The sequence below is a fragment of the Rhinatrema bivittatum genome, chromosome 10, assembly GCF_901001135.1.
Source record: "Rhinatrema bivittatum chromosome 10, aRhiBiv1.1, whole genome shotgun sequence".
Taxonomy (NCBI): domain Eukaryota; kingdom Metazoa; phylum Chordata; class Amphibia; order Gymnophiona; family Rhinatrematidae; genus Rhinatrema; species Rhinatrema bivittatum.
Genome location: NC_042624.1, coordinates 63,581,177 through 63,603,375, shown reverse-complemented (window position 1 = coordinate 63,603,375; position 22,199 = coordinate 63,581,177). Strand labels below are relative to the sequence as shown.

The window sequence follows — 22,199 nt, the reverse complement described above, 5'->3', positions numbered from 1 at the left end:
AAGTGCAATGTCATGCATCTGGGGTGTAGCAATCCAAAAGAACTGTATGTGATGGGGGTCAAAAGATTAATGTGCACAGATCAGGAGAAGGACCTTGGATCAAGTGTCTGGTAATCTGAAGGCAGCAAAGCAATGTGACAAGGCAATAGCTAAAGCCAGAAGACTGCTGGGTGCAGAGAGAGGAAAAGGTGATAATGCCCTTCTAGAGGTCCTTGGTGAGGCCTCACTTGAGTACTGTGCTCAGTTCTGGAGACCGAATCTCATAAAGGATAGACAGAGGATGGAAATTGTCCACAGAAAGGTGACCAAAATGGTTTGGGTTCTATATCATAAGACTTATGAAGAGAGGCTGAAAGATGTGAATATGTATACCCTGGAGGAGAAGTGGTGCGAGGGAGATATGATACCTACCAACTTCAAACCTTTTCCAGTGGAAAGGAAACTCTAGAACTAGGGGTCATGTAATGAAAACTTCATGGAGTTGGGGATGACTCAGAACAAACATCAGGAAATATTTCTTCACAGAGAGGATAGTTGATGCCTGGAATGCCCTCCCAGAGAAGGTGGTGAGGATAAAAACAGTAAATTAATTCAAGAGCATGGGATAAAACACTGCAGAGCCCTAGAGGTTGGAAATGAAGAAAGAGGTTCATGGGAGTAACCTGTACAGAGTGCAGTTGCTACCCTTAAGAGAAGACATGAGGGTAACCTGTATGAAGAGGCAGTTACTACCATAAGCAACTTGTTGGGTAAAGTGGATCTGCCATCATTACTATTTATGTAAATGAGTTGGTGTTTTATTAAGATTACTTTTGTACCAGAGTTCTTCTGAGTAGCTAAAACACTGACAGTATTCAAGCATGCTTGTAGCAAAAATACAGGACAACAGTAAGAGCAAAGTAGAGAAAAGACAGATCAGACAAGTTCAACACAGGCAGGGGCAACAATTACTCTGTTAAGCTTTGAGCAATATTATGGACACAAGGTGCACTATAGAGCTCCTAGCATCTTTTTACAGATTATCACTATGGGTCTAAATTGGGTGCTAAGTAGGGTTTATTTATAACCACCTCCATTACTTCAATCTACTATAGAATTATTACTGAACAAAAACTTTGTTCAAATTCAGTATAATGTAATTTCTGTGTGTTCATTTTTCCATAACTCAAATAAACTCAAGCGGATTGTGATGAATTGCAGGAGGACCTTGTGAGACTGGAAGATTGTGCTTCCAAACGGCAGATGAAGTTTAACGTGGACAAGTGCAGTGATGAACCTAGGGAAAAATAATCCTTGCTGTAGTTACACAATGTTAGGTTCTATCTTAGGAGCTACCACCCAGGAAAGAGATCTAGGCGTCATAGTGGATAATACATGGAAATTGTCGGATCAGTGTGCTTTGGCAATCAAAAAAGCAAATAGAATGTTAGGAATTATTAGGAAGAGAATGGAAAATAAAACAGAGGATGTCATAATGCCTCTGTCTCACTCCATGGTGAGACTGCACCTTGACTACTGTGCAATTCTGGTCACCGCATCTCAAAAAGGATATAGCTGCACTGGAGAAAGTGCAGAGAAGGGCAACCAAAATGATATGGGGCATGGAACTGCTTCCCTATGAGGAAAGGCTAAAGAAATCAGGGCTGTTCAGGTTGAAGAAGAGACAACTGAGGTGGGATATGACAGAAATCTACAAAATCATGAAAGGACTTGAACAAGTTAATGTACATCAGTTATGTACTCTCTCACATAATAGGACCACCCCGGGCCACTCCATGAAGTTAGCAAGTAGCTATTTAAAACAAATCAAAGAAAATTCTTTTTCACTCAGCACATAGTTAAGCTCTGGAATTCGTTGCCAGGGGATGTGGTTTCAGCAGTTAGTGTTACTGGATTTAAAAAAGGTTTGAATAAGTTCCTAGAGGTTAAATCCATAAACTGCTATGACTAATTAATAAGCAATAGTAGTTTGTGATCTATCTTAATATTTGGGTACTTGCCAGATACATACGACTTGGATTGGCCACTGTTGGAAACAGGATACTGGGCTTGATGGACTCTTGGTCTGACCCAGTATGGCATTTCTTATGTTCTTAACTATGTGCTAGTGGAGATTTGTATTTATGAAGAGAATCCTTCCTGTCTAGTCACCCATTATCCTTCTCCCCAACTCCTAGTGATATCACAATTGACCTAACAGCTTGGTCTTTGCTAAGAAAATAAAATGTGTTATTAAAGACATGTGACAAGACAGCAATAGAGGAGTAGGAAAATTCTTAAATCAATAAGGACGGACACTGTGGCATTTACCATTAGAAGTCAATGAAACAATTTGAAGATCAATGATCTCATCTTCCCTTGCTATATTCTTAATGCTTTCATTCATTTATTCTAAAATATATATACATTTTCAAAATATGAGAATATGGTGATGTCTGAGGAGAGACCAGGATGAGGAGGAATGGTACATCAGAACTTTTGAATAAAATGTCCATTTTATTAGGTTCTTGGATATACAGCCACCACTAGTAGGACTTATTTTCAAAATAAAGAGATCTCTTTTTTTTTTTTTTTAATGAGAGAAAAGAAGTATGCCTGGGCTGCTCATTTTAGTGTCTCTGACCATCTGCCTGGAGAAGTCAGGCTATCGCTCCAGAGTTCTAGACTTTGCAATGTCTCCATTTTTCTACCTATCCTACCAGTCTTTAAGTACAATACAGTCAAATTAACTCCTACAATGGAAATGTAAGTTTCAGTGGGATCTTAAATTTTCATTTAATGGAGACAGAAAGCATTACTACTATGGGCCTAGTCAATGGACAGAACCTCTCTTGTCTCATCTATTAATGAATTTCATGTTCCAAAAACCTTAGGTTTCCACCTGGAGCAAAAGGTCCATAATGAACTTGTAGATACTGTCGTTTTGAAAGAGGATACAGATAAATTAACCAGCTATTTCCAGGTCTGGGACTGGAAGAGATTTTGGAGATTCAGAATTTAGAACTCAGTTCACAAAAAAGAGAATATGGACTGGATGCAAATGGACCATAGTGCACAATGGCTCCCACATAGAGGTTGCCACTAGGACTTTTCCAACATATGTACGCGCTCATGTCTTCTCAGTGTGCCTGACTCAGTGAAGGCATGGTCACAGTAGACACAAGAGTAGGGTTTCTCTCCAGTATGTATACGCTGGTGTCGCTGAAGCGAGGCAAGGCGGGTGAAACTACTGCCACATTCTTCACAATAGAAGGGGCGTTCTCCAGAATGAGTCTGTTGGTGACGTTTTAGCCGCATCAGCTGCACAAAGGCCTTCCCACACTCTGTGCACTTGAAGGGCTTGTCTTTCCGATGTATCACTTTATGCTTGTATAAAAGATTTGGTTTGCGAAAGCCTTTGCCACAGGTTGTACAAATATAAGGCCTTGGTTCTTCTTCTCGAGCTTTCTGGACATCATCTCCCAACTGACCATCTTTTCCACCAATGTGCCGGCTATGTACTGTAGACCAAGGATTTCTGACTATACCGTTAACCAGGACCACCTTGGAGCGCTCAATCTTGTGTACATTACGCAAATGGCGCCAGACATCAGCAGTGCGAATAAAGCCTTTGTCACACTCTGGACATTTATGAGGCCGGTCACTGGAGTGAATAAGCTTGTGCATTCGTAAGTTGGCAGCACGAAAGAACTCCTTGTCACAGATAGGGCACTGATAGGATTGTTCACTCAAGTGGATTTGCTTGTGTTCTTGCAATCCACTCAGGTCCTGGAAACACATACCACACCTCTTGCAGCAATAAGGCAGGGCTGCCCCAGAAATAAGCTCTAAGTCTTCATCATCAACTGCTTCAGTCTTGACTGTGTTTTCATAACCCTCTTCATCACTCAGCTTATCTTGAGCTTCTTCAGAGTTTTCAGAGTAGAGTTCCATGGCCTCATCTTCACACTGCAGGTCAAACTTAGTGGTGGAAGTGACAAAGACACCAGTTGTAGTCTTACCCTGCTTCTTGCAGAAGGATTCATGTGTCTCTCCATCTTCACATTGCAGCTCAACAGGGAGCTCCTGCTTCCTAGAAGGACCAGGGGAACTACAAATAGGGCTACATGGAGGCGAATAGTTTTCTTCCACCTCTAACTTTAGGCTGGTTTTGAGGCTCACTTTGTTCAAACTTTGTTTTGACTCATCCCAGTCTTCCTCTGCTGTGTCTCTGGTGTCGTCCTCATCTGAGTGCAAGACAACCACCATTTCCATCATGCCAAAAAATCTGGCTGTGACTTATAAGAGAAACAATGTAGGAGGGTTCCACACTGGTTCTTCCATCCTCTGTCCTAGAAAACAAAACGGAAAGTGTTACAAAAAGTAGGTTTTCTGAAGATGGATATCATTGCAGATTGTTGACCTCTTGGCATCAGACAGGGCAGTTTAAACAGTGTTGCCTATAATGCTGAGCAGGAGTCATAACAACTATTTATACTAGTCTTCAAATTAAAGGAAATATATTTGTTTTTTGTAATAGCATACTAATTGCATCAATCACCATTTAACTATTTCATGAGCCACATTATTTTAAAATAAAAGAATATCAGTAGAATGATCCAACTTTACTAGAGTCAGGCTTTGTTTTTCCTGTCTAATATAAAAGATAGCAATGAGGAAAATTAATTGAAATAGTAAAATCTAGATAATGAAACAAATGTTCTCAATCTATACTAATTCTGAAAATGCTGTATGACAAATGCTGAGGTAGTTCTTGAAAGGCTCTCATGGCATAGTCCTGTGTCAGAAAATACATCTGCATCTGTCAGTTCTGTTGCTAATATAGCTTCCGTTTTTGATATTAAAAAAAAATCGAGTTGAGCAAATCTCCTTTGTCAAGTTCATATACTTTTAATTGCCTTTTGCATTTCATTTGATTTCGGCTTTCTCAGAGAGAAAATAAAAATGGCATATACTGTGCCTAAACAGGAATATCACATTCTGACATCACAAACTTGGTTGTCAAATGAGTTACAGTGTTTAATATTTCTTTTCGAATACAGTTCAAAATATTGACACTAATTAAAGAATTGAATGGCTTAATGTCACATTACATTTCCATACACCAAAAAGAAATTTGCGTTCAAATAAAGGACTACTATCAATACAGTCTCCCAAATTGGCCCACCTAAAACACAGAGAGCGGGCACTTTCCCTAGCAGGGCCAAAACTATGGAATTCCATACCAATGGATTTGGGAGCAGAAATAAATCCTCAGACTTTTAAAAAGAAACTAAAGACATGGAATTTGAAAAGAAGTTGGCTGTAGAGGCAAAAACTCACAGTAAAAACATTTTTAAATATATCCGAAGCAGAAAGCCTGTGAGGGAGTCAGTTGGACCGTTAGATGATCGAGGGGTTAAAGGGGTACTTAGAGAAGATAAGGCCATCGCAGAAAGATTAAATGATTTCTTTGCTTCTGTGTTTACTGAAGAGGATGTTGGGGAGGTACCCGTAATGGAGAAGGTTTTCATGGGTGATGATTCAGATGGTCTGAATCAAATCACAGTGAACCTAGAAGATGTGGTAGACCTGATTGACAAACTGAAGAGTAGTAAATCACCTGGACCAGATGGTATACACCCAGAGTTCTGAAGGAACTAAAAAATGAAATTTCAGACCTATTAGTAAAAATTTGTAACCTATCATTAAAATCATCCATTGTACCTGAAGACTGGAGGATAGCAAATGTAACCCCAATATTTAAAAAGGGCTCCAGGGGAGATCCGGGAAACTACAGACCGGTTAGCCTGACTTCAGTGCCAGGAAAAATAGTGGAAAGCGTTCTAAACATCAAATCACAGAACATATAGAAAGACATGGTTTAATGGAACAAAGTCAGCATGGCTTTACCCAGGGCAAGTCTTGCCTCACAAATCTGCTTCACTTTTTTGAAGGAGTTAATAAACAGGTGGATAATGGTGAACCGTAGATGTAGTATACTTGGATTTTCAGAAGGCGTTTGACAAAGTTCCTCATGAGAGGCTTCTATGAAAAGTAAAAAGTCATGGGATAGGTGGCGATGTCCTTTCGTGGATTGCAAACTGGCTAAAAGACAGGAAACAGAGAGTAGGATTAAATGGACAATTTTCTCAGTGGAAGGGAGTGGACAGTGAAGTGCCTCAGGGATCTGTACTGGGACCCTTACTTTTCAATATATTTATAAATGATCTGGAAAAAAATACGACGAGTGAGATAATCAAATTTGCAGATGACACAAAATTGTGCAGAGTAGTTAAATCACAAGCAGATTGTGATAAATTGCAGGAAGACCTTGTGAGACTGGAAAATTGGGCATCCAAATGGCAGATGAAATTTAATGTGGATAAGTGCAAGGTGATGCATATAGGGAAAAATAGCCCATGCTATAGTTATACAATGTTGGGTTCCATATTAGGTGCTACAACCCAAGAAATAGATCTAGGCATCATAGTGGATAACACATTGAAATAGTCTGTTCAGTGTGCTGCGGCAGTAAAAAAAAGCAAACAGAATGTTGGGAATTATTAGAAAGGGAATGGTGAATAAAACGGAAAATGTCATAATGCCTCTGTATCGCTCCATGGTGAGACCACACCTTGAATACTGTGTACAATTCTGGTCGCCGCATCTCAAAAAAGATATAATTGCGATGGAGAAGGTACAGAGAAGGGCTACCAAAATGATAAGGGGAATGGAACAGCTCCCCTATGAGGAAAGACTAACTAGGTTAGGACTTTTCAGCTTGGAGAAGAGACAGCTGAGGGGGAATATGATAGAGATGCTTAAAATTATGAAAGGTCTAGAATAGATAGATGTGAATTGGTTATTTACTCTTTCGGATAGTAGAAAGACTAGGGGGCACTCCATGAAGTTAGCATGGGGCACATTTAAAACTAATCCGAGAAAGTTCTTTTTCACTCAACGCACAATTAAACTCTGGAATTTGTTGTCAGAGGATGTGGTTAGTGCAGTTAGTATAGCTGTGTTTAAAAAAGGATTGAATAAGTTCTTGGAGGAGAAGTCCATTAGGGATGTGAATCGTTTTTTGACGATTTAAAATATCGTCCAATATATTTTAAATCGTCAAAAATCGTTAGAGGCGATATTTAATAGGAATTCCCCCGATTTATCGTCAAAAATCATAAATCGGGGGAGGGCGGGAAAACCGGCACACTAAAACAACCCTAAAACCCACCCCGACCCTTTAAAATAAATCCCCCACCCTCCCGAACCCCCCCCAAAATGCCTTAAATTACCTGGGGTCCAGTGGGGGGGTCCCGGTGTGATCTTTTACTCTCGGGCCTCCGGTGCGTTGTAGAAATGGCGCCGGCGCTACCTTTGCCCTGTCATATGACAGGGCAACGGTAGCGCCGGCGCCATTTTGTTTTTTGTCCCCCGACATCAGGAGCGTAGGAGATCGCTCCCGGACCCCCGCTGGACCCCCAGGGACTTTTGGCCAGCTTGGGGGGGCCTCCTGACCTCCACAAGACTTGCCAAAAGTCCAGCGGGGGTCCGGGAGCGACCTCCTGCACTCGAATCATTTTGCCGTACAAAATGGCGCCGGCCATACAGCGTATGGCCGGCGCCATTTTGATATAGATATATCTATAGATATAGATATATCTAGATATATCTATAGATATAGATATATAAATAATCCAATGCTATGCAAATGAGTCGCATGAATAAACACTTTGCATATCCTAACAAATAAAACAGTCAAGCATCTCAAGGACCATGCTCGAGAACCACTGTATTATACCATAAGCTGGATCGGCAAAGCACCTGTCAAAGTTATAGCTTGCCAGAAACTCCAGGGGCCCACTGATAGCACCATTTCTGTATACACAGCTACCCACAGAAATCTATAAATTTTATCACAATCAGCATTGTATCACCTTACAATTCTCAAATTACTGCAGATCTTAATAAAATTGCCTGATTTTGCCTTCAAACTAGAAGTAATTATTGGATCTTAGTTATCAAAACTAAAATCTTCCTATACAGAGTATATAACATTATTCCATTTTCTCATCTGTATCTGCACATTAATGCAGAGAATCATTCTAGAACTTTTTCCTTCCACTTGATTCCTTCTAGCTATGTCAGAAACTATAACAGTATTGTCCCTGCTCTGATAATCAATAATTAAACCCACATTTCCTAGATTAACAATGACAACATGTGGCATTTACTGCACTCAATGCACAATTAAACTCTGGAATTTGTTGCCAGAGGATGTGGTTAGTGCAGTTAGTATAGCTGTGTTTAAAAAAAAAAAAAAAAGGATTGGATAAGTTCTTGGAAGAGGAGTCCATTACCTGCTATTAATTAAGTTGACTTAGAAAATAGCCACTGCTATTACTAGCAACGGTAATATGGAATGGACTTAGTTTTTGGGTACTTGCCAGGTTCTTATGGCCTGGAATGGCCACTGTTGGAAACAGGATGCTGGGCTTGATGGACCCTTGGTCTGACCCAGTATGGCATGTTCTTATGAGAAGTCGGTCAACTACTGACCTGAAGATCTGACCTAATCTGTTCATGCCCTGTTATATGCCTTTATATACTTTCAAAAGCTATTTACATGTGCAATAAAATGGTACTAAAGAAAGGGAATTTAAAAGTTTATTGCATTTTATAGTTATATAAATTACAGAAACAAGAAGTAAAAACCAAAGACTTGTGTAATTTCACTAAATGTAACATGAGGTTTTTGGGGTTTTTTTTTTTTAACTTTTCAGACTGTCACATTTTCATATATTATGACTGGTGATCACTGATAAGTCCACCTGAAAAAGAAAACCATTTTTACAAACCTCTTGAATTTTATCAGAACCACCTCTACTATAAAATGTGACAATGCTTCCAAGATGGCATCGGGGTAACATGCAGAGCACAGACGTTATGACACTAACAGCAGTAATATGGCTGCTAACAGGGAGGCTAATTAACTAGGTGGCTTAGGAAGACCTATCCTTTACCTGGGCGAGCTAGGGAACCTGGTAACTGCACTGGTGCAGGTCTACTAAAATCCCACCCCCCTCTTATGCAGGTGAGGTGTACATGTCCATATAAAATTATGCACACATGTATGCACGTACAGCCTATTTTAGGCCATACACGCATATACGCGCGTATAATAGGGCTGCGTCCTTTGGAATGAGCTAGCCTATGCCCGCACATCTGCGCCCGTGCGGCTGTATCAAAGTTACTGTCGTAATGTGGAAGCGAGCCCCACAGTGAACGATCCCTGCCATTAACAGTAGTTTTGGTTGGTGGCCCACTGCAGTCATTCTGACTCGGCACCAGCGGCAGCCCAAATACCATTCCCTGCTGCTCCATGTCACAACCTGATGCGATGATGAAGGTTCTGGCTTTTCCATATCTTTTGCTGCCAGCGCAGTTGTGCCCATTCTAATAATCCTCAGTCACATGCTGACATTGCACAAAGTCCTCCGCCCAAGCCTTTGGGGAGGGAAATGTTCAAGCAGCCTGTGCATTGGCAAAAATCTGCCAACTCTAGTTCTTTTAAAGCAAAAAATAAATAAATAATAAATAAAATCCACACAAGCAAAGCAAGTTTGCTTTGAAATTACTTAGGCAGCTGGCAGAGTCCACGCAGACATTCGCTCCCATGAAGACACACCTTCTTCGGAGGACATAACTTACGCACGTATACGCACATTAAGAAGTCTGTGCGTAAGTGCCAGCTCCACCTCCTGAAAACCCTCTCCTCAGTAAGTGTTTAAGTACACACAAAACCGGGCTACGTGCATACTTTTTGTTTTCTCGCACTCTGAACCCGAAACTGTTTTTGCATAAAACCTGGTTTATGAGGATAAATGGCTTTGAAAAAAATCACCCCCATGTGATGCTGCTGCCTCAAAAACATGAAAGGCACTACAAAGCCTTTAGAAGGCTCATAATACAGTCATTCAGTAAGTTTAACATTACTCAGAGACCAACTGCAACGAAAACGCCAGCTAATGGTGGGGTAAGTCCTTAACTTCCAATGGCTCATATAAATTCTCACTTTCAAAGTGGAAGAGTTCGGGTACATCCTGTGGCTCAGGCCACAGTGCGATTCACTGCAGTTTTGGGGGGTGAGGGGGGGGGGTGACGGTCAGAGATTCTCGTCTGCTTGGGGCCAGTGCAGTTTGATTTAGTCACCGCAGGGGCGGCTTCAGCCTCAGGAGAGACGAGGGTGATCTACAACCAGTACAGCAGCAGCACCTGTTAGCCAACAAGAGTCTCCAGGCAACTGAACATGTTGCTGGGGGGGGGAAGGGCAGCTATCAAAGAGAGTATAAGAGGGAGAAAAGACAAAAAGCATACGAAAGCTACGAAGAGCTGCAAAGAAAAGATACATGATGGATTGAGGGGGTCCAATGTCACCCTCGCATCATTTCTGCTCATTGCAATCTGCTGAAGAGAATATAAGTCTCAAGTGCTCAGACCTAAATCATGCCTTCTTTCCACTACTCTAACTCCTTGTTTTTAGGTTTATCTGCCAATGCGATTAAGGCAGTCCAAGTCCATTCAGAATTCAGCAACTGGGATTATGTCAGGGACGTCAAGGTTTGAGAATATATTACTCCTGTTCTTAGTCCTCTGCACCAGCTCCCTGTAGAATAAAAACGCATCCGTTGTAAGGTATTGGTTATGATGCACAACGCTCTGAACCATGAATCTCCTCATTCTATTAATTCATGCTTAAAAGTGTACTATCCTACAAAGAGTTTAAGGTCAGAAGGACAATGCTACCTCGATGTTCCCAACTACAAATCCATCCATTTGGTTGATTTCAGAGAGAGAGACTGCTTTCAGTAGCAGGGCCCATACTTTGGAACAACTTATTAATCTGCAGAAGCAACAAATGTATTAAAATGTTCAAACAATTAACACACATTTTAGTTAGCATTTTATTAAATCACTCAGCAATAGAAAAGGTGTGCACAAATGAGAAAAAATGGATTTCAGCATATTGGCGTTTCAGCAATAGCTCATGTGCACTTGTTTTTATGCTTTATAATTTAAGTGCAAGAACTTATGATTTTAATTTTGATTTATATAATATGTTTTAATTTATATATTGTTTTCACTTTCTGTACTGTATCATCTGTTTTTCGCTCTGAATCTTATTTGGTTTCATTGTCTTAATGCATTTTAAACCAATTATGATTGTTGCTATTATAAGCTGCCCAGAACATGGGATGGAGCAGCATAAATGTTTTGTAAATAAAAATAAATAAGCACTAATCACAAAATTGCAATACCTACAACCTCTTTGCTGATCTTCATTTCTATAGTTATGTAAATTAACTAACCCAGCACCACATTATACTAATGATGAGTTTGTGGCTGACATGATGTAATAAAATCAGTATTTCAGATATAGATATAGATATATATTTATTATTTTAGTTTCCCTTAAGTCTAAAATGAAAGAGTAATATTATTCCTAATGAGGTATTTCAGCACCATTTTAATTATACTTTGTTCTTCAACTTAGTGATTTACATTTCATAGTTTCAGACATAAGAGATTTTCATACTATTCTCATTTTTACACAATGTGTACCTCTCTCAATCCTCACCCGCATCACCACCCAAAAAAAGGTTCAAAGTAACAATCATAGAAGCTGTTTAAAAATACTGGCTGCAGACAATTCATCCAGCTAGTGAGAGGCTGAAGGGAGGAACAGAAACGTAACCATTTCTCCCCAGTCCATTTCCTTAAGAAACTGGTGAACCCAGAACCAGGGTTGGGGGCGAGGTCTTTGTACAACAATTAAAACTGGTAACAGAAAGCCACGCCCACATCTCATCAACGACCTGTCCTGGGGCTGGCCTTTAGCCTCAATGGCACCTTGTGGGGGAGGAAAACTGAACCCGGTGGAGCCGGGAAGGGTGAGGTCCCCTGCGGCATACCCTGTACGACCCTACTGGTCGCACAGCCTCAAGACTGTCCCTAGCACCTCCCAGAGGCTTCTGACGGAGCAGTAAACTGGTAGAAGGAGCTCGGACCCCTCCTGGCATCTCGCTGGAGCCTTGTTAGTTGCTTAGCTAGAGCATCAATTATTTTCTTATTCCCTCTTCAATCTCCTTCACTCTACAAAATAAAAGTTTATGGCCAGCAGGAAATCCCCCCCTCCAAAATGCCTAATCTAGTCTGTCGTCCCATTTCAGTACTGCAGCCAGTTCTTGTTTTCTGACTGGCTTCCTCACAACCCAGTCTTTACATGACCACATACTCTTACTTTGCTTCCAAACCTACCTCTCTCCAGCCTCATATTTACTGGAGTTTACTTTTCGCTATAAGAGACTTGCCTTGGGTGCATCATTTATACCTTTGGAGGTATCTGAACCTTCATCTCTCCCATCTGCCTCCTATCCTCTAGGGCAGTGGTCCTTCGCTCAGTCTTTTGAGGACCCAGACTGGTTGTCATGATATCTGCAATGAATATGCTTGAGGTATATTTGCATGTACTGCTTCCACTGTATGCAAATTAAGCTCCTGCACATTCACTGCGGTCATCTTGAAAACCAAATTGGTCAGGTGGTCCTCAAGACCAGGGGTCAGAAGCACTAGGGTATACGCAAATACAAGGGACCTCCACGCCATTCACGTTTCTGCACCCCAGAAGAGCATTGAAAACATTTCTGAAAATGCTTTTCTGAAGATACAGGTCAAATATCTAAATACCAGCCTTTTAAGAATAGGATGCTTGCTTACTTGATTTCCTTCTGCTTTTGTCAAACAGGTCAGAGGAAAAGGATCCAACTCAGTCTCCAGCAGACCACCTCTACTTGTGGTGCTCCGCAACCTCCATGCTCCACATCCCACAAGACCTGAGAAAGACAACCATCCAAATTACATAAACATCCAAACAGAGAAACGGATTGTGACGTTCGATACCAACAGAGCCCATCTAAGTCAGCACGTTTTCCTCTCTCACTGGAATAGCACAGGCCCTAACATGAGCTCCTGCTTCACCCTCACTTCCTGGGATCCAGGCACCCTCTGTGTTCATTCCATGCTCCCTGAAATTCTGATACCATTTTTATTTTGACTGAGAAGCTGCCCTGGCTGTAAAATACTCTTACATTTCTCCAGAGTCAGCCTCATACAATAGCACCTTGTTCTATAAGTTTCTGTACATGGAAGGATGGTTTGTCTTTTATACTTTACTTGTTACCTCTCAGGTGCTTGACTATCATACCCCCCCCCCCCCCATCTTGTCTTCTCTAAGACAAAAAAAACTTAAGGACCTAAATATGTCTATCTCCAAAAGTGCTTAAGGTAAAGAGTCTCTCTGGATTGCCTCTGCTTCATCTACTGGAGTAGAAAGATACTTTTCTCGTCACCAACTTCCATCTTGCCCAGGCAGCACCTGGCACAGAGTTGTAGGCACCCTGGACTTTTCTATTCCTGTTGTCTATATCTTTTAGGTAATGTTGCCTTCAGAAACAGACATAATATTAACAGTTTGTACAGAAGCCATGCCACTTTTCTGCTGGTTCTCTCTCTCTCTCTCCCCCCCCTATGCAACCTGGCACTCCTCTGTCTCTCCTCATTGCTTAGTCACACTGTTTAGGAACTTTGTGATCATTAGGCAGGATACCTCCCCTCCCAGATTCAAGATACTGCACTATCCCTATCCTTTAGTAGTGCCTCCATCACTTAACCCACCACCAAGGTTAGACTAAATGGTCTTATAGTTACTAATCTGTTCCCTATGATCAGGGATGGCATTTGCCATTCTCTAACCCACTTGTAAATTAAAATATACTTCTTTCATAAGCAAGGGCACAGAAGATGCAAGCATCAGCAGGAAAGTCCCTACTGGAGTCAAAGCAACTTATCAAAGAGCTGAGTGCACAGTACTTGGAACAGGAAGTCTAAAAACTGCAGAGATGACTTCACTGAACAGTTAGTTTATCTTTCTAATGGAACATTTTTTTTTTTAAATTAGATTGATTGATCAGGAAAGCCAAATTAAGATAAAATTAATTTTCTATTTGATGCCAGAATCACAGCGGTTGAGAAGCGTCAAACATACACCCCGGGACTTCTTCCAAACAGTCCAATGCTATAATCATCATTGAGCCAATGGGGAGAGAGAACTGGGATTTCCGGAGTGACCAGAGAAGAGGACCCAAGATGTTTGGTTCAATGTAACTTTATTTGCAGTACAATATACTATTAAAAAAAACCAAACACCCTAATTATACCTATTTTTGGGGGGTAGGAGGAAATGCTTAAAGTATTACTGAGAAGAAAGAGGGAAGCATGATAAGTTTTGATAAGCCCTGAACTAGACCCTTATCCTCCTGTTTAGCCAGGTTTTTAGAACAGCTAGGAGAGGTGATGGACAGCCTTTGTGATCAGAAGCTGCTTACCTGTGGCAGAGGACAGCCACGGACATGTCACTACTGTGGTAGCTACAGTGAACCGAAAACATCGTAAAGCAACATTAAAAACTAAATTTCAGGGCCAGCATATGACATCACAGTGGCTGGAGATGCTTATGGAGGCAGTAGTCACAACCTCGGGGGTGGGAGGGAGCTCTGTCATTGAGCAACAGCAACACCTAGTGGCCAAATAAGGTCCCCATTTGAAGGTCCCTAGTCAAGGACCTTCACTGCAATGACCGGGCTGGATAAGTTGGGACGGGTTATAAAATAAAAGGGAAAATCCCTGGGTAGTTGTGAAGGAATACTGTTCGTGCCATAGCTTAATAAACCCCAGTTCTGACTGAGTTGGAAGCTGAAAGAAAAAGGAAGCTTCCAAAAAATTAAATTCTTAAGTAAAAGTTAATTTCAACTTTTTACAATCCTATTAATACTGTCTGTGCTGTACCATATAAGGTTTACATCTGATCTAGACTAAGCTCCATAGAGAAGGGACTGTATTATATGTATCTGTAGAACGCTATATAAATGTGTAGTAGTAGAAAAAGATAATCATTAACATCACTCATTATCTATCTTGATTTGTGAAATATGGTATCTTTCCACACAGAAGTAATGAAGAGTAAAATCTACTGGGTAAATAATGAACCATTATGTATATTTTCTCTCTCTATTTATATATTAAATGGAAAATCAGTACTGCAACAATAATCAGCAGTTGGGTTCCTCCCTCTTATGTTAATATACAAATATATTTAAAAAAAAAAAAAAAAAAAAAAAGAGTACACTTTTTTATATATTTGGTCTAAAAAGTATCTCACATTTTTATTCTAACAAACGTATGTAAAAACATATAAGTTACACAAAGCACCATCCTCCACAATTAAGTACTAATTATGCATCACACTGCTCACACTTCAAAAAAAAAACACACATACCAAATCATCCATACACCACCACTCATAACAAGTGTAATACTATCAGTTAAAAACTACTGAATCGACTGCAAGCGATTCTAAGTATATGACGTCACCGCATTTACATTCCAGGAATATACTATACATCTTACAGAACATCAATACAAAGTTGCAAAACATTTTCGGCAAAAGAGAAAGTTTCTACACATTTTAACCTTATAAACAGAATGAAAATATTGACTCTTGAAAGAAAGGCATGAGTAGCATAGTATACACATGCAAGTCTCGTTTATATGCACAGAATGATCCCTAAGCATAAACGCTGATCTTATTCACATAACTGGTGTGATTCTCATATCTTAGTCTTCCATAAAGGCCTTTGTTTCGCCCGTCATCAGGAACTTTTAATTTCTACAATATGTGTGTTAATGTTCAGATGCTGGGTCAGCTGTATTTAGGAAAATTCATATGTCAGTTTCATTGTTGTTGTCGCACTAATAATTTTTCATTCTATATAGTGTAAAAGCATCGTTGATTCTTTTCTCCCTCACTGCTTAAAGCTTCAGCCTACCTCCTGTAACCTAACTGCCTTTTAATTTATTAAGACATTTCTTAAATTTTGAGATGTAATTCCCTATCTTTTTCTTCTAATTGTTCCAATGTAAACCGAAATGATGTGCAAACGAACATTGGTCTAGAAAAGCTACAAATAAATAAAAAATAAAATCATGATTTTCCATTGCCTCATGCAAAGTTGACTTAATGTAACCATTTTCCAAACTAACTATAGTATTGTGAGGTGGTTTCTTATTTGCTTATTAAGATGTCAGATGTAACATGTTGCCATTTATACGAGAGACTAGGTGGTGTCTACCCTGAGCTCAGTGTGAAATTGTGTCCGGTTACATTGAGTTACATGGTATATATACACATACACATATATTACCCTGCATAAAATTTATGAATAAAACTGTAGATGGTAAAATCTTTCTTACCTGATTTTTTTCCTTGAGTCCTGCTAGACAGTCTATTACACTTGAGATTTCCTGACTTCTCAGCTGCCGGAGACAGAGGTCACACCACCTTCATAAACTCATTCTTGGCCATAAGAGGGGCGTGGCAATAGGCCTTTTGTTAGTATCAAGGCAACTGCACAAGGACCTCATTCTTATCCCTTTTCTTCCTCACATATCTAAATACATATAATTTTTTTTCATCCCTCGAGGTTATTCCCCCTCTCAGGAGAGGGAGCGAAAAGAGGAAGAGAGCAAGCAAATTACCTCGATGTCTCTATTTGTGGCCCCTGTATTCTTGGGTAGGGTCTGGACCTGTCTAGCAGGACTCAAGAAAAGAAAATTTATCAGGTAAGAACAATTTTATCTTCCATTTCTTCCTGTTAGACTTTTTTATCTGCTCACTTTCTCTGCCAGCCTAGGACTGAGAGTGCCTCTTGTTTATTCACATATGCCACCACCATGGCACTATCTGTCTTCCCTTTTATCCCTGGCAGGAAGACCAAAGTGCCAGTTTGATGGTCCTTACTGCCAATTTGTTTAATGGCCATAAAGCTTTCTCTTCCAACCATCTCCCTTGGGCCAGAGGATCCTGGCAATGTGCTCACTATGTGACCACATAGTCATCTATGATTGGGTTGTGCTAATCAGAAAGTTCTAATTCTATCCCCTTTGTGACATTGTGGGGATCTAGCCACCAGCCTAGAATCTTGTCTGCCACACGGGAGACCCGTAGGTGATGGTCGTAGCTGTGGAAGGCTGGAACCCAGTGGGCTAGTAGCAACTGTTGCAATGGATGCATATGTGCCCTGGCCCAGGAGTCTAAATCTATGGCAGCTGTGATTAGCCCTGGTAGATGGAGATAATTCAATACCGAGGGTGAATCTAGGGTGCGAAACACCTTCACCAGCTCAATTAGTTTGGTGACCATCTTGGGTAGCAAGGTCACAGGCCCTTCCCTCCTGTTTCTATGGACTTTGAAGGTTCCAAGTTGCTCTTCACATAGTTCACCACCCAGTCCAGCCTTTCTAGAAGCAGGACCACTGTGGCTAAAGCCTGCCAGCTCTCTTGGACGGTTTTCACTCTGATAAGCCAATTGTGCAGACAGAGATGTACCAATACACCCTCTTGTGCAAAACTGCTGCTATGACTAGCATGACCTTGGTGAAGGTCCTCAGGCCTGCTGTAAACCCAAAGAGCAGGGCTGAAACACAAAAATGAAGAAGACTTTGAAAAGATTTGCTGGGAATGTGGAGATAGGCCTCTGCCTGGATGATTGTTCGCTTGGTAACAGCACCTACCAAGGTAGCCACTTTTGGGAATCGCAAAATGTTCCCTTGTCTTTAATCCAAGGAACAATTCCGCAAAAGTGCGCCCTTCTTTGAAGTTAACCAGGGGTGCTCCATTCAAGGCCAATCAACCCTTGAAATCACATCCAGGAGGGGAAAGAAACATGGCACCTTGTATAGGATAGCCAAATGGTGTCCTCCTTTGGGCCACCCAGTTATGCCCAGCCACATCAAGCATCTTCAGAGTCTGGAGACAAAAGACTTGGCAAAACATCTTTGTGAAAGAATCTGAGCAAAGTCCTATGTGACTCCAAACTGGAGGAATTTCCCCCTCTTCCACAGGGCAGAAACCCAAATCCCCGGAGTCATTCAATGTATCCTTATCTACATCTCCTTAACATCACCAAGGATTGCCTCACTGTGGCACTTGCATGCAGTGGCTGAAAAGTGGGATCCCCAAGGATGCAAACCCAACTTAGAAGGGATCCATGGCTCCACTGGGTGACCCTGCAGAAAGGTCTGAAGATCCTGGAAAAAAATTCCACCCAGAAAAAGGATGGATCCATAGGCCAGAACCTAACACTGTTCGGCTGACCCGCATCTCTCATAGATGTCTCTGTCATGGGAAATAAAATAGGAGGGGATACATTTGTTGTATCGCCTTCCACCTCACTCCCCTCAGTCTGAGGGGATGGCCCAGTGTCTGACTCAGCCATAGTAGGCAAATCGCCTTGTCCTAACAGTGCTGTCACAGGCTTAGAGAAAGAGATGGCTGTATTGCCCTTACAAGGCAAGCTGCACAGACAGCTAGACTCAGACCTCTATGTCCCTGGCACCATAGCTGTCCGGCACAGTGTGCTAGACAGCCACCTGCACACATCAACCGTGTCCGGGAGTACATGCACCCAGAGGGCTGCAATAGTATGCACCTACATATGTGCCCAAATAGTATGCACTCTGATAGCATGAGCTGATGGTATGTACACATACTATTTGAATCTTCATAAGTGCCTGTGTGCGTAACGCTATGCCCAAACCCAGGCTGCGGCCTTACAAGCCCAAGTACACGTGCACGCTTTAGTCCATGCAAGCTGGGTGGCACGCTCCCCCGCCAGCGCACGGGCAAATCAGGCCACTGCGGCCTACCGTGAGGCTGAAGAAACCAAACCTTTCGAGCGGGGGCCTAGCCACAGGCAGCTCAACCCGCTGAGCCCACGCTGCCTCTGCTCTACACTAAACTCAGCAGAGAAGTGAGAGGGCAGTGGGGGAAGGATGTCGAACACCCAGGCACTGAGGGAAGGAGACCCGGTAAGGAAGGAAGAGGGAAACAAACCTCCCTCTACTTTCTTCTTTTTTTTTTTTGTGTGTACCTGAGCTCAGCCTTCCCTGGCTAAGAGCACAAACTGGACTCTAGCTATGGGGGGGGGGGGGGAGGGGGGAGAAGAGGACGAGGACAAGCTGTCACTGCAGAGTCCTCCCTCTGACTCCAACCACCTTCCTCCCACCTCCCCCAAGTCCACACCTGAGGCAGACTCCTGGACTGAAAACACTCAGCTGAGGGAAGGACCCACTGGTGTTACCTCAGGAGCTCAAGCGGTGTCCGAAACATCTCCTCCTCTTTTTTCGTTATTTTTTTACCACAAGCAATCCCCAGTAGGGAAATGCATGTCCATCTGCTGGAGACAGAGAATACTGGCAGGCTGATGTCAACTTTACTCAGTGTCCATCTGCTGGCAGAGGTGCATAACCCACTGGTGTGGATTGGCCTGTTGAGTACAGAAGAAAAAAAAAAAATAATAATTTTTTTTAAGGCATCCCACTCTGCTGAAGCACCTCCCGGGCCTGCCTCAAACAATGACGTTGTGCGCTGCAATCCACGCCTTCCCACCACCTCCGGGAAAGTGTTTCAGGCCGTGGTGGTGTTGCCTGCCATGGCTCCCCTCCAAAGCAGGCTGTACTTTTTTTTTTTTGGTAAGGAAGCTTTATTCTCCCACACCACCCAGGAGGAGCAGAGGCAGAGTGCAAAGCAAGCGAGAGGAGAGGGCAAGAATCACCACATTGAAATGCGATTAATCAAATAGATTCATTTAAGCAACCTTGAAATTCTAAAGGAATTTTCCCTTTTTAAAAATGGGGTGAAGCCCTCTTGGATCCTCTATGTCTAAAGGACTATAAGCCCTCCTAGGGTCCCTTGCTGGGAGACAGCTGCACTAGAGGAAGCAACCCCGAGAGGCTGCTGCTCTAGGAGCTCAGAAAGCTCTACCAGGTCAGGGCCGCACCCTTTCTCTGAGAGATCCTAAAGAGTCCATCTATGCTTTCCACAGCTGCAGGAAACAGACTACTGGCAAAGGCCTAAGGCCGTGCCCCTCTTATAGCCAAGAATAAAGGTGAGTGTACCCTCTGTCTGTGGCAACTGAGGAGTGGGGAAGTCCCAAATGCACAGGTACAAAAGCACTGGACTTACAAATCAATACAAAATTACTAGTCCATGTGCATAAAAATACATAGTATGCAGAAAATGTAAATCCTCTGGGGTAGAGAAATATCTACTATACCTAACTTGCCTTGAGCTCTGGTTTGAAAGAGTAATCAAAACTACAAAACTTAGGAGAGGAGTGATTATTTAAACAATGTTTCTACTGCCTGTCTCAAACTTGTACAGGGTGGATTATAATCTTAAACATGACAGACATTTTTCTTTATGATATGGCTTCCCAAATAATGTGGACTTAATTATTGGAAATGCATATGCTCTTTTTCTATTTTTTTGTTAAATTTACCTTAAATTTACTGTTATGATGTCCAAATTTACCTACTTTCTTTTTCATTGTAAAATGTTTGAGAAATTGAATAACGTATAAATTAAAAAACATGACTATCATCAAAACATTATGCCAATACATAATAAAATACAGCTAAAACAATACCCCTCCCCCCCCTCCAATATTTCCGTATCTCCTCTAATACTTCTACCAGTTTACTACGTCTGAGTAGGCCTCCAAGAATAATGTGCAGATTCCATCAGGGCAACCTGTGGCCAATCTGCAGCTACCATAGCAACCCAGCTGTTTTATGGAAACCAGCTCAGGCTGCTCACCGATTTCTGTAGGTTTCAAGTGATCTGGGCCATTGGCAAATCCTGATATTCCCATGGATTCAAATATGAAATACTAATGCACTACAAATGTACCTGTGGGTGTTTTCTTGCCCACCAGCTCACCACTGCAGCAAGCGTCTAGGGAGGAGCGGTTGGAACTCGTGTGCACCGAAGAAGAGTGGTTTAGTATTCAGACCACTGGACTTCAGGTCTGAAAAGCTTTTGAGTTTTACATGTTGCGTTCCCATTAACTGGGTGTGCGAGACGGCCAAGTCACTTCATTTTACAATGGAACTAACTGGGGCACAGAGTTAAACACTAATTATTTCCTTTGGGCATCAAAACTTATAACAAAGCAAAAACTTTTTACACAGAAGTGGCTGTAGGCAGCTTTCCAAAATAGAATAACAACACAAAGCGTACTGCGGTAAAAGACAGTCAGCAAAATCCACATTACGTCTGCATGCATGCCACTCTGCAGACATTATGCCTACAAACCTACTTGAACAGCCTTGGTCATAAGGCGAATAAGTGCAAGCAGTAATAAATCTATGCACCTATTGAGTGCAGATCGTAGCTCGCTAGAGAACGGTACCCTGGTATCCGCGGACACACCTTGTTCTGCAGCACACGCGCCCGACTTGCACAGATACAAACAGAGCGGGCTCGCACACATGCACAAAGGAGAGGGGCCCGGCTGATCACCATTTCACTGGGAGGTGCAGGTTACAGCCCAGTCCGCCACTTTCCGGTGAAGAGTGCAGCCGGTCTCATAGCTAAGCCCGTCCTGGGGCTTAGCGGGAAGCCCTCCGCATGCTCAACTCTCACAACCCAGCACCTTTCCTACTGCAGCCATTTTCTTCCCGGAGCTCCCTCCGGCAGGAAGCGACCGCCTCTGTGTGACTCGGTTCTCCGACCCCGCCCCCTTCCTTTAACCCTTCCCTGGCCGCGGGTAACCGTACCCTGCCGCTCGAAACCCATCCCTTGCTCAGCCCTGACAGGTTTCAAGCCTGCAATCTATTTATTTCACCTCCTCCCCCCCAACTGCAGCCTTTTCTTTTCTCGTTTCAGCTATGCTTCCCTTCACAGGTCAGTGGAATGCTGCAGTGTCTTAGTTTTCCCATTTCAGCTTTTTTTTTTAATGCTTAACTTTTTTTTTCCCTTAAGTTTTTCTATTTACTTTTGTAGCAGTTCTTTTTTTTTTTTTTTTATAAGTTTACCTGCGGATTTAATCCGGCTGAAAGGCCTCTGGTCTCCCTATAGCTGAATTCATAATTGTAAAGACCATGGATCTCCTCCCTTAAAAGGTTGATTTCTCAAATCCGATCCTCAAGACTGCTAAAAAGCTAAGGTTTTCAGAGTAATCAAAATGCACTAATTAACCTGTTATGACAGCATATGTAGGAATTTTGAATGTGGATCCTTACAACCAGGCATAATTTGAG

The 22,199-nt window shown here is 42.0% G+C and overlaps 1 protein-coding gene across 8 annotated transcripts; it reads right to left on the bottom strand.

Moving 5' to 3' along the window:
• Window positions 1-2,494: 2,494 nt before the first annotated feature.
• On the bottom strand, window positions 2,495-21,993 carry LOC115100112 (zinc finger protein 501-like). 8 transcript variants are annotated; one of them, XM_029618339.1, is made up of 3 exons: window positions 21,975-21,993; window positions 12,760-12,875; window positions 2,495-4,331 (listed from the first exon to the last, which is right to left on the bottom strand). In XM_029618339.1, exon 3 carries the CDS (start codon window positions 4,255-4,257, stop codon window positions 3,082-3,084), a length of 1,176 nt encoding a protein of 391 aa, XP_029474199.1. In that variant the 5' UTR covers window positions 4,258-4,331; window positions 12,760-12,875; window positions 21,975-21,993; the 3' UTR covers window positions 2,495-3,081. The 8 variants fall into 8 exon arrangements, 7 of the variants coding, with proteins under 7 accessions (XP_029474199.1, XP_029474194.1, XP_029474193.1 ...); XM_029618334.1 differs by lacking the exon at window positions 21,975-21,993 and adding an exon at window positions 21,312-21,657; XM_029618333.1 differs by lacking the exon at window positions 21,975-21,993 and adding an exon at window positions 21,370-21,657.
• Between the last annotated feature and the right edge of the window lie 206 nt (window positions 21,994-22,199).

What these genes read in the sequence shown, in the direction of transcription:
- LOC115100112 (XM_029618339.1), bottom strand. Translation starts at nt 4,257, where the DNA reads ATGATGGAAATGGTGGTTGTCTTGCACTCAGATGAGGACGACACCAGA.